Source organism: Culex pipiens, chromosome 2 (genome assembly GCF_016801865.2).
Source record: "Culex pipiens pallens isolate TS chromosome 2, TS_CPP_V2, whole genome shotgun sequence".
Classification (NCBI taxonomy): domain Eukaryota; kingdom Metazoa; phylum Arthropoda; class Insecta; order Diptera; family Culicidae; genus Culex; species Culex pipiens.
This window is the reverse complement of record NC_068938.1, coordinates 161692101-161704162: the sequence shown is the minus strand read 5'-3', so window position 1 is coordinate 161704162 and position 12062 is coordinate 161692101. Positions and strand designations below refer to the sequence as shown.

At 36.5% G+C, this 12062-nt stretch overlaps 2 protein-coding genes across 2 annotated transcripts in view; one reads left to right on the top strand and one right to left on the bottom strand.

Annotated features, from left to right (window-relative positions):
- Positions 1–441: 441 nt before the first annotated feature.
- On the top strand, positions 442–2164 carry LOC120430816 (uncharacterized). The gene has a single exon (XM_039595938.2). It carries the CDS (start codon positions 740–742, stop codon positions 2135–2137), a length of 1398 nt encoding a protein of 465 aa, XP_039451872.1. The 5' UTR covers positions 442–739; the 3' UTR covers positions 2138–2164.
- Positions 2165–10474: 8310 nt separating this feature from the next.
- Positions 10475–12062, bottom strand: part of LOC128093113 (probable enoyl-CoA hydratase, mitochondrial) — a 204992-nt gene continuing 203404 nt past the window's right edge. Inside the window, exons 2-3 of the mRNA XM_052708829.1 lie at positions 11575–11706; positions 10475–11277 (exon numbers count right to left, since the gene is read on the bottom strand). Coding sequence (XP_052564789.1) covers positions 10487–11277; positions 11575–11665 — 882 coding nt within the window. The 5' untranslated portion in view covers positions 11666–11706 and the 3' untranslated portion in view covers positions 10475–10486. The remainder of the gene's footprint in view (positions 11278–11574; positions 11707–12062) is intronic.

The window sequence follows — 12062 nt, the reverse complement described above, 5'->3', positions numbered from 1 at the left end:
GGGTGTGGGCATGAAAGTGTTGCAGCCAGCGAAATTGCGGTTTGATAAAATGCAATTTGTATTGAAAAAATAAGTAATTCGCTTCAAATTAGCTTATATGTATTTACAGTCTGAATATGGACAACAGTTTTATAAGTACTTCGAAAATCTTTTTTTTTATTAGATTGTTCTTTGCCTATTTTAAAATATTGGGCAAAACCATAGCTAAAAACAGTGGCCCCAATTGTCCACTACTAAAATCAAGCATTTAAAAGCTGAAAAACCATCCGTCTCCATACCAAAAAGTACAAAAGCAAATTTAAATGGGGACGCATCGTACAGTAATTCCATACATCGTCGCTTGTGTGCTATCTTGTAATACGACCATTATTATTAATTTCGAACTATTTTTAAAGTTTGATGGTAAATATTTTCAAAGGTTTTTGTTGTTGTGTCAAACAGAGTAGTTTACTTGTACTGTGTTGTGATAAAACCTATAAATTTTGCATGTTAAAGTGCGAGTAGTTTGTTCAAAATATTGTTAATGTGTGAAATAAGAAGCTGTCAACACGGATAAGTAGAAGTTTTAAAACGATCGTTACTATCGAGTTGATTATTATCAATTTTATTTTCACCGGCAACAACGGTTTGCTATCGATTTCGGTGGCGGCTGCTGTTAGCTGTTTTTTTTCTTTTTTTGGGTCTTTTGTGCCCTGCTATTGTATTGCTTGGCTAGCTCGGTTGTGCTCGAAAGCGCAAGATGAGTTTGTGTGGCAAGTGCGAGCAAAAAATTTGTTTTGAAGATGCCGTACCTTGTTCGGGGAAGTGTGGAGCGTTTTTTCATCGTTCTTGCACTACCTTGACTAAAGCGGCGGCAAAAACTATTAATGACCAGCCAAATGTGCAATACAAGTGCGACCCGTGTCTTGATAGCGGTGTTGATGCTGAGATTACGGAGCTTCTCATTAATGTTAAGAAGATAAAAGAAGAAATGAAGAACCTTTCTGACATTTCTGATTTCATCTCTGACATTAAAGAAAGCATTGCTACTCGAATCGACGAAGCTATCAAGAAAGGGTTAGAAGATGTAATGATGTCATGCAGTGAAATGTTTCAGAAAAATATCAAAACGATTGTAGAAAGCAGTGTGGCCACTGAAATTGAAAAAGCAATAAAATCGAATTCACAAAAAAGCAAAAATGAAAGAATAGTAAAAGTAATAAGAAAAAGAGGAACCCATTCAGAATCCGACGGGCTCCCCGGTAGTAAAAGACGTGCCGTTGATACCGATGATTTAGAACCGATGTTAGTTGACGATGAAGAAAAGGACAACGTTTTTGAAACGCCAACTTTTGCGGAGATTTTAAAAGGAAATACAGAAATTAAAAATGGTCTTCAAAATAAAAAATTACGTGTTCATCGTCCAAAAATTGTTATTAAACCTAACGAAACAAATCAAAGTAATGACCAAACAAGGACTTTTTTGAAATGTAACCTTGATCCTAAATTGCATAAAATAAATAACTTAAAAAATGGCAGGGATGGTTCCATTATTGCCCAATGCGCGCCAGGGGAAAATCTTTCTAAAGTAATTAGTGACATTGAAAACAGACTTGGTACAAATTATACTGCAATTGTTTCGACTGGCCTACCTAAGATGAAAATTGTTGGGATGAGTGAAAAGTATGCTCCTGAAGATTTTGTTGAGTTATTGACCACACAGAATGACGATATTTTTATTGAACATGTAAAGGTCATATCTTCTTACGAAAATCCACGCATTAAATACAATAAATTTAGTATAATAATTGAAGTTAATAATGATACTTTTGACGCATTGTTAACGGCTGGAAAAGTCAACATAGGATTTGATAGATGTTCAGTTTTTGAGGCTATTAAGGTCCTGAGATGTTTTAAGTGTGGAGAATTTGGCCACATGAGCACAAAATGTACTAACAGCGAAACTTGTTCAAAATGTAGTGAATCCCATAAGACTGCGGAGTGTACTTCAACTGTAATGAAATGTGTTAATTGTTTGAAAAAGAATAAGGAGCAAAAAATGAATCTTGATGTAAATCATGCTGCATTTAGTTCAAAATGTCCAGTTTTTAGACACCTGGCTGCAATTAAAAGGGATCGTTTGTACGAGAGTGAATAGCAATCAAATGCTTTCAGAAAAGTAAATGCTACAGATATAATCTATTTGAATATTGCTGGACTGACCACAAATTACGTATCATTACGGCAGTTAGTGGAAAGTTCGCAACCTCTTTTAGTATTACTTTCTGAAACGCATATTACTGAACCGGAAGCATTCGATCAATATTCCATTCCAGGTTATAAAGTTGTATTTTGTTTGTCACACTCTAGGCATACTGGAGGAGTTGCTATTTATTATAAAGAATCTATTTATCTTAAAGTGTGCTTAAACGAGTTTTCTGAAAATAACTGGTTTTTGGGCATTACAGTTGAAAAAGGCCTGAAATCAGGTAATTATGGAGTTTTGTATCATTCGCCAAGTTCTAGTGACCAGCGATTCATTAAAATTTTAGAAAATTGGTTGGAAAGTTTCTTAGATATGAGTAAATTTAATTTGATAGCAGGTGATTTTAATATAAATTGGCTCGATGAGCAGAATTCTATACATCTAAAGAGTCTTACAGAATATTTAGGTTTAACACAAAAAGTAACTGCTTTCACAAGAATAACGAGAAATAGTAGAACAATGATTGACTGCGTTTTCTCCAACATCGATTGCGTTAAAGCTGTCGTTAAAAGTGAATGGAAAATAACAGACCACGAAACACTGGTTATTACGATCTCAGATTATGATTTGGAATCTCCGGAAGACCGTATTAAAATTAAATCTTGGAAAAACTATACACCTTCAGCTTTGTGCGATCTTTTGGAAAGACGTGTAAATTTTAGGACATTAACTGGAGAACTCGACCTCAAATCAAGAATATTGACGAATACTTTGAAAAATTGTACAAACGAATTAGTAACTACGCAGTACATAAACAAGAAAGATTCGAACAGTTGGTATAATGGAGAACTTATGAGATTGAAACAAAAAAGAGATAAACTTTACAAGAAATTCTGTCGAACAAATAATACTAGACATTGGAAAAAATACACAGTTGCAAGAAACAGGTATACGAAAAGTTTAAAAACAACTAGAAGTACTCACATTCAAAACAATATAGAACAAAATAAAAATAACAGTAAAGAACTATGGAAAATATTGAAAAAATTAATGAAATCCAAAGACAGTCTTCCAAGAACTATTCTTTTTGGAGATATTGAAGAATGTTCTGATGATGTTATTGCCAGTAAATTTAATGATTATTTCATTGAGAGTGTTGTTGAAATAAATGAGAGCATAGAAAGGACTGATGAACCTGTTGGAATTAGGAATATGACGAATAGAAACTGCAGACTAGAAATCTTTAATCCCGTAACTTATGTTGAACTTAAAAAGATTGTTTTTGATTTAGGAAGCTCAGCAGGGATCGATAACATAAATGCAAAAGTATTGAAAGACTGTTTTCATGTCATTGGTTACACTTTGCTTGAAATAATAAATGTATCACTTTTATCGGGTCAAGTTCCAACAGTCTGGAAAGAATCTTTAGTTATACCGATTCAAAAAGTTGCTGGTACAAAAAAATCTGAAGAGTTTCGCCCTATCAACATGTTACATACGTTGGAAAAAATTCTAGAAACAGTCGTGAAAGCTCAATTGCTGGAATACTTGAACATAAACAAATTATTAATACCAGAACAATCAGGATATCGCGAAGGCCACTCTTGTGAAACTGCTTTAAATTTGGTTTTAGCAAAATGGAAAGAATTTTTTGAGGACAGAAACTCCACTCTGGCGGTATTTTTGGACTTGAAACGGGCATTTGAGACAATTTCCAGGCCTTTATTATTAAAGACACTTCAAAATTTTGGTATCGGGGGTGCAGCTTTTGAATGGTTTAAAAATTATTTAAATTTGAGAACTCAACGTACAATTTTTAATGATGCTATATCAGAAACTAGGGAAAACAACCTTGGTGTTCCTCAGGGAAGTGTTTTAGGGCCCATTTTGTTTATAATGTATATTAATGATATGAAACTAGTTTTGAAACATTGTGACATTAATCTTTTTGCGGATGACACTGTTATTTTTGTAGCAGCAAAAAATCCAGTCGAAGCTGTATTGAACTTGAATGAAGATTTAGATGCTCTTTCCAAATGGCTAAAATTCAAACAGTTGAAATTAAATATAAATAAAACAAAATACATGATTATTTCATCACGACATCAAAACATGCATGATGCACATATTGCAATTGATGGGGAGCAAATAGATCGGGTGATTTCAATAAAATATCTTGGGGTTACTATTGACGAAAACTTAAAATTTAATATTCATATTGATAATACAATTAAAAAAATTGCTAAAAAGTATGGAGTTATGTGCCGACTAAAAAATGATCTTAACTTTCAGAGCAAAATTCAACTTTATAAATCTATAATCTCACCACACTTAGACTTTTGTTCATCGATAATATTCTTGGCAAATGAAACACAGCTATCTAGGCTTCAACGCTTGCAAAATAAAATAATGCGTTTAATTTTAAAATGTAACAGATTTACTTCTTCGGCATGGATGTTAAATGCACTGCAATGGCTATCTGTGAAGCAAAGAATAATTTTTTCCACTATGATTTTTGTGTTTAAACTAATAAATGGTTTGTTGCCTAGATATTTATGTGATCGAATTTTACGAGGTAGTGATCTTCATGATCATTTCACAAGAAATGCAGATGAACCACGCACTCCAAACTTTTTATTTGGAGCTGCACAAAATTCATTGTTTTATAAAGGTGTGAATATTTTTAACTCGATGCCAAGACAAATTAAACAGTCAACGACAATAGCAGAGTTCAAAAGACGGTGTTGCTCGCACATTAAATTAGTATTTTAAGTTTGACTTCATATAATTATATATTGACGGAATTCTAAAACGAATGCACAAGTAAATTGCTCAGTATGACCACATGATGATGATGGATTTTTTTTTTTTTAAAGTTGTTTAAAATTAGAGTTTAAAAAAAAAATGAGAAGTCTACAAAGGTTTGAGAATCGCGCGCGATATGCAAATATAATGTGCCTCTTAAGTTGACGATGATGAAAGTAAATGTTTCTTACTGAGTATGATAAAAATTGGTAGTTGCTCTGAAGACAGGAGAGCTCGGAAGGCTATAGGGAAAGCTAGTTTAGTAGGTTTTGGCGGTCGAAAGATAGGGTTTCGAAAAGTACATGTCTTCGGGCAAAACTCGTTACGTACACTCTGTCAGGTAAAACAGTAGGGTACGATTTCGGGCAATGTCATTGTTAACTTGTCACTTAGTAGGAACCCAGTTCAGATAGACACAAGTAAAACTATATGTGTTCCGAACAGTAGCTAGTACCAAATGCGATTCCTTGAAGCTGATACAGTTACAGGCCTATCAATTAGTAATCTACGATAGTAACTGTAATGACGGAGTTAATTGAAAGGCTAATTTATATTTGCTTTGAAAATCAGCTCGTTTTTTTTGCATTACTGATTTAAATGTTCAAACAAAATATCATAACGATAACTCGTCCAGCTCAAACCTTTGTAGGGGTAAGAGGTGGGACCATCATCATCATCATCAAAACTGTTAATGATAGCGTACAACTTTTTGAAACAACAGGTTTTTATACTATCGCTAAAGAAACGCTCCAACTTTTAACTAATTTCGTTTAACCAGTTGAAAGAGTAAATTATGTTAACAAAAATCTGAAAAGCATGTGTCACAAGTGTGTTTTTAAAGTGAAAAATGTACGACGTCTCACATCCAAGGTCACATCTGTGCACACAATTTCCATACAAACAAAAATAAGTTCAAATCAACAGTTTAGCCGACTTATAAGCAGGATTTCCAAACACAGAAGATAGCATTGTTTAAAGGAAATTTATATAAAAAAATTAAATTGAACGTTTAAGGAAATCCGCATTTTGCAACAATTTGTATGACGTGTGACAAGTTCGCACAATCATTTTCATGAGAAATTGGTCTAGGTCACAAGTGTGTATTGCGGGAAACAGATGTGGATTTCCAAAATCGGGGTGAAGCATCTTGTAGGGTTTGTTGAGTTCATTAACTCACATTCGACCAAAATTGTCGTTGTCACAAAAAAGCACACAAGCAACGGCATGCTGTCGTTCTACGCAAAATTGAAAAAAAAAACAAAATCGAAAATTGTAATGCCCATTCTTGGTTCAACATTTCAACAAAGAAAAGTCTTATGAAATGCACACACCAAAACACTTGTCTTACAATCATTACACGCAGAAAAATCTAACTTATTTTAAATACCGTAAAACGGGGTGACATTGATAGCCTTTGATAGGTTCGCGAGTTTTCCGCAAAATGAAGAGTACAATTAAAATACTTACGGAATGGTTTAGAGTCATACTGACTGTAGTAGAGAAGTGTTCAAAGTACCTCAAGAAGAACTTTTCATAAAATTTTTAAAAGTTTAAAAAGTCAGTTAACTATAGTTAAAAAAATGTTGATGAATGTCATTATTTTAAACTTCTCAAATGGCATGATTTTTTCAATGAACATTATTTTGAATCGGAAACGTAATGCATTTTCGGATTCCTTGGACAATTTTCCACTAGGAGAAGGTTAAATAAGTTTGTAAATAATAAAAATAACAAATAATATGTGTTTTTGAAACACAATTAGGAAAAATCTACAAATTTATAAGCAATTTCAATTGAACAAATTTCATGTAAAATGTTAAAACTTGTGATTCGTGCTTCAAATTCAGTATAAAATGCAATACAAATCGATAATTTTATAAAAAAAACTAGTTTTAACAGATTTCAGGCCAAATTCTGACTTTTTGACAATTTTACCTAAAATTTATATGTGTTTTGTTAAAAAGCGTATAAACTTAGTTGACTAAATATAAACATTGATTTTTTATTCTTAAAAACTATATCAGCTACTTAAGTGATGGTACATTTAACGTATACATAAAGTTTGAACATCTTAAATATGATTTTTACAATAAAAACTATGACTATCAAAGTCACCCAGGAATTTAAACTAAGAATTTTTAACGTAACTATTTTTTTAAACACTATTGAAAAATCTTTTTTTTCCAAAACAGTGCATGGACTTTGTGTGGCCTACCCAAACATGTTTTTATAATAATAATCTTGATAAAAACCTTACCTGTTGGAAAATATTCCAAAAACAAATTGAAATCCTATCAGTCACCCTGGTTTACGGTAACATAAATTTATTTGAACCAATGATATTCGTATTGTTTCAATACTTCAAAAGATTTATTTATATGCAAGGGTTGGACAAAATAATCGGGACATTAATTTTTTGTCAAAAGCCAAATCCAGAGTTTTTTTAAAGGTCCTATTAACATATGAAAAACAATAGCTTATAGGACCTCTTTAAAAAAAACTCTAGGAATCCTTTAATTTCTGCGAAAATTTAACCGATTTTGATGATTCAAGAAGCATTTAAAAGGAAAATTATTCTTGTTTTTGAATATGTACTGGAACAAGCTAATGGTCCATGGCTACCGGAGATGTTCCGGATTTTCCGGGACTGTATCAGGAATTTTGAGAAGAGATTTTTACTTAATTATATTTTTTCCTGAAAGTGCAACAACCAGATGAATGCAACATGGAGCATAAAAATCCGTTGAAAATTCGCTGAAATATGGCCATTTCCGTAAATAAAAAGACCCGGATTAGGTTCCTTATATGGCATATTTTTGATTTCAGTCGGAATTCGTCTTACGACGGCTCAAACTTCAAAATGCTTTTCGGATACATTATTTGAAGAATCTTCAATTGTGGCCACTTTCGGAACCTTTCAGGAGATCCCCCAGGGAACCTGTAAAAATGGCCATTTGCCTGTTTTGTTCAAAACACGTCTTGCAACGGCTCAAACTAAATATTTTTCAATGAGCAAGCTATCTGAGAATACAAAATTGCTCTTTGCCTCTATTGGTCACAGGGTGGTCACTATCCGGATCGTCAGGGGAATCGGTTTCAGAAGGAATCCTCGTACTTAATAACCACCCTGTGGCCAATATAGGCATAGAGCAAATTAAAATTGCATTAAAACATCACAGTCCTTCAAACGGCATAATATGCATTTTGGTGTATAAATTCGTTAAATTGAATGAAATACAGAGCATTTTTTGATGATGATCAATTTTCCTAGAAAATGATGGACAGCTTCACATTATTGCAGGCCAAGGGTGAAATGATACCTTTTCGGTTGACACCCGGTGAGGAACATCCTGGAAGGAGCGGAACTACACCCGTAGTGCTGTTAGCTGACCTAGACCCTGGTCAAAACAGCTGCTCTGGTTCCTTGCAAGTTACCCATTTTCTTACCTCCACGTTGGCTTGGTTTCGTCATCATGATGACAACACGTGACCTTGCTGGTGGCCTGTGGAAACGAACTCGTAAACCTTTGACCAGCGAGGGTCAGAGTAGAGACGGCCAAAAGAAAGGGATGCGCAATGTGGGAAGGGAAGATTGTAGACGGTATTGTTTTGATTCACAGCATGTTGAGTTAACTGTTGTGGATGTACCTGATACATCGCAATACGGGGTTTCTCTTCTTTCCACTTTCAGCCACTATCTATCTTCTATTTCTTTATTATGTATAACTGATTTTCTAATTCTGCTTCTGTTTACTATCCACCATTTTATTTTGATTGCATGATCTTTCGTTTCTCTCATTTTCTTATACTAATGCATCTTTTTGTTTTGTTTTTGTTTGTTTCCATTTTCATGTCGTGTCTGGGCCTGCGGTTGAGGAACGATTGCACCACGACAACCACTTTGGAGTGATATTATCACACTGGAGACAACAGCAACAACATTAGAAACCCTGAAGGCACTCAGGTTCACGAAAGTAACTGTATCGATATTTTATAGTGTTTATATTTTACTAACATCCCTTTCTTTGCAGAGCATGGACTACATCATAAAGCGGCAATGTGGGAAAGGGAAGTAATTTGTGATTGTAGAAGGTATTGTTTTGATCCACAGCATGTTGAACGAACTGTTGTGGATGTACCTAGAACATCGCAACTCGGAGTATCTCTTCTTCTTATCTCCAACTACTTTAGTCCTGTTTCACTTATCTGTCAAGTCTCCTCTACTTTATTTGCCAGTTTTAACTGCTATGTGTTTTCCCTAACATCCCCAATCGGCTCCTGAAGTTGTCATTAATGCTAACTAAGCTTATATGATATTATTTATCCTTTATCAGATAGCTTTTTTTCATAAATTATTGCCTATATTTTTAATCTACTTCATACAGCTTTTACTCTTCTTTCCTTCAACATACACTTATTCTTTCAGTATCGAACTTTATGTAGTTTGCTTTCCTTTATTGTCTATTGTTTTAATCTACGCCCTTTTCTTCAAACAAGTAAGGTTTGAGTCCTTACTCAATATATTGAATGATCAAAGTCACACACAACGTTATTGTACTTTTGGTAAACTTTTTAATAACATGCTTAGGACCAAAAGTTGTAACAAAACACCGCGACAAAAGAAATAGCAACATAAAAACACGACTCAACACTAGGAAAGATTTCAGGAGAAAACAAAACACAGTAAAATAACAACTAGTTTTTGAATTCAAACTAAAAATAAAACAGTTTTTGCTTTAATGAAAGTTGATAGGCACACTATAAATGGTTAGGCGCTTATACTTACATCAAACCCTACGTAATGTACCACCCCCGGCCGAGTTAAAATGCGTAACCGGAAAAGAAGGTGTGCATGCCTGGCACGAACACTCAAAGCGTGTTCTAGCGTGCTGCTCGTACTGACTCAGAGCAAGGGTGAGATGTAGGTGTAAGGGCAGTGCGTGTTCGTTGGGAACCTGGTGCATAAGATCGGTCAAGGCCCGTTCTTACACTGAAAATTGCGAATTGCGAATTGCGAAAATGATGGACAGCTTCACATTATTGCTTGAACATTGTTGCTTGATGGCAATGACTTTTTTAATATAATCTTGTAAGATCAATGAGAGGAGTTATTCGAAAAGATTTAGTGCAATTTCATTTTTTTGTAAAATGTAAAACGTTACCTTTCTTTGGAAGAAATGGAAAAACACTGAATCAAATCTCAATTCAATATATTTCAAGATCCTAGTTGGCGAGCACTTATTAGCACCTTCTTGTCCGAGAGATTTAGTTATTAAGCATGGAAATGGACGATAAAAAAAACAAAAGCACGAGATTCAATAGACAAAATAGACAGTTTTATTCCTCACTGGTGTTATACAACAAATTGCTTTGCATATCAAGCAAATCTTCTAAAGATTAATAAATGCATCAAATGCTCTCGGTTCGACCTCAACAGTACTGTGCGGGTCGATCCCAATACCCCGTCATTGTTTTTATTTCCGGTCCCGATATCATTTATTCGCTGGTGAACTTGGGCGCACGCTTCTCAACGAACGCGGTCATACCCTCCTGGCGATCCTTGGTCGAGAAGGTAGCGTGGAAGTGGCGACGCTCGAACTTGAGTCCCTCGTGGAGGGTGGTTTCGTACGCCGTGTTGACCGCTTCCTTGCACAGCTGCACGATCAGCGGGGAGAAGGTGGAGATCTTCTCGCCCAGCTTGATGGCTTCCCCAACGACCTTATCGGCGGGGAAGACCTTGCTAACGAGCCCGGAGCGTTCCGCTTCCTCAGCGTTTATCATGTTTCCGGTGAGACACATCTCCATGGCCTTGGACTTGCCCATGACGCGGGTGGTGCGCTGGGAACCGCCGGCTCCGGGAATCGTTCCGAGGGCAATCTCGGGCTGGCCGAACTTGGCCTTGTCGCCGGCGTAGATGATGTCGCACATCATGGCGAATTCGCACCCACCGCCGAGGGCGTATCCGTTGACGGCGGCGATCACCGGCTTTTGGGCCTGGGCGACGCGCGTCCAGTTGTTCAGGAAGTTACCCATGATGCACTTGGCGTAGGTGTTTGGCTGCATCTCCTTGATGTCGGCTCCCGCCGCGAACGCCTTCTCGCTGCCGGTGATGACGATCGCTCCGACGGTGCTGTCGGCTTCGAACTGGTCCAGCGCCTGGCTAACCTCGCTCATCAGCCCATTGCAGAGGGCGTTCAGGGCCTTGGGGCGGTTCAGCGTGATCAGGGCGACGTTCTTCTTCTCACCCACCAGCTCGGTCTTGATGAACTCGAACGCCTTCGGGGAAGCTGAAAGGATCAAAACGGATTGCGTAACTACGGTGTACGAACACTTTGGAGCTACGCTGTACGCTACAGAACTTGCCACAACATATCCTGACTTCTTTATCTGTGCGTGTTGCTACGTAGCAGCTACGCGAGACGAGTTCCAAGTTTGGTTACGTAATCAATAAAAAGTGAATTAAATAAACAGCTTAGCTAGGTGCAGCAAATCAAACTGCTCAATGATTAGATCTCCCGAGCAGGCGCACAATCCCAGCTTGGCCACCCCGTCTTACATCATGTTGCCATGACAATTAAACTTACCGCAGCAGTAGAAGCGCACATTGTTGCTGTAGTTGGCCGCCTTGGCCAGGCCGCAGGCACGGGAAGCAAAAATCTTGCCAATGTTCGCCATTGCTGTTGAAAATCAAGTAGGCCGGGAGCACGCGAAGACGACTGTGATCTCGGAAGGTTTGTTCCAGAAAGCCTCAACTTCCACCGCAGACGGGCCAAACTCCACGGCACGAATACAGACTAGAAAAAAACAGATCGCACACACATTAGTCGGCCAAGTCCCAAATATTTTCGTTTTATTTTTTTTTGCAACTCACTGCGCGCTATCGTGTGTACAAAACCGGCTTGTTTGTGGACTTTGGGGGTGATTGTGTTGTGTCGGCAACCCGGTCGAAATGTTGGAGGCCGATCTAGGGTGCGTTGAGCTAATTTGAACTAATTATTTTTGAGGGTTTTTATTTTTTCTTTTAAAACAGCAGAATAACACTAAAATTTAGATAACTTCTTAATCATATTAT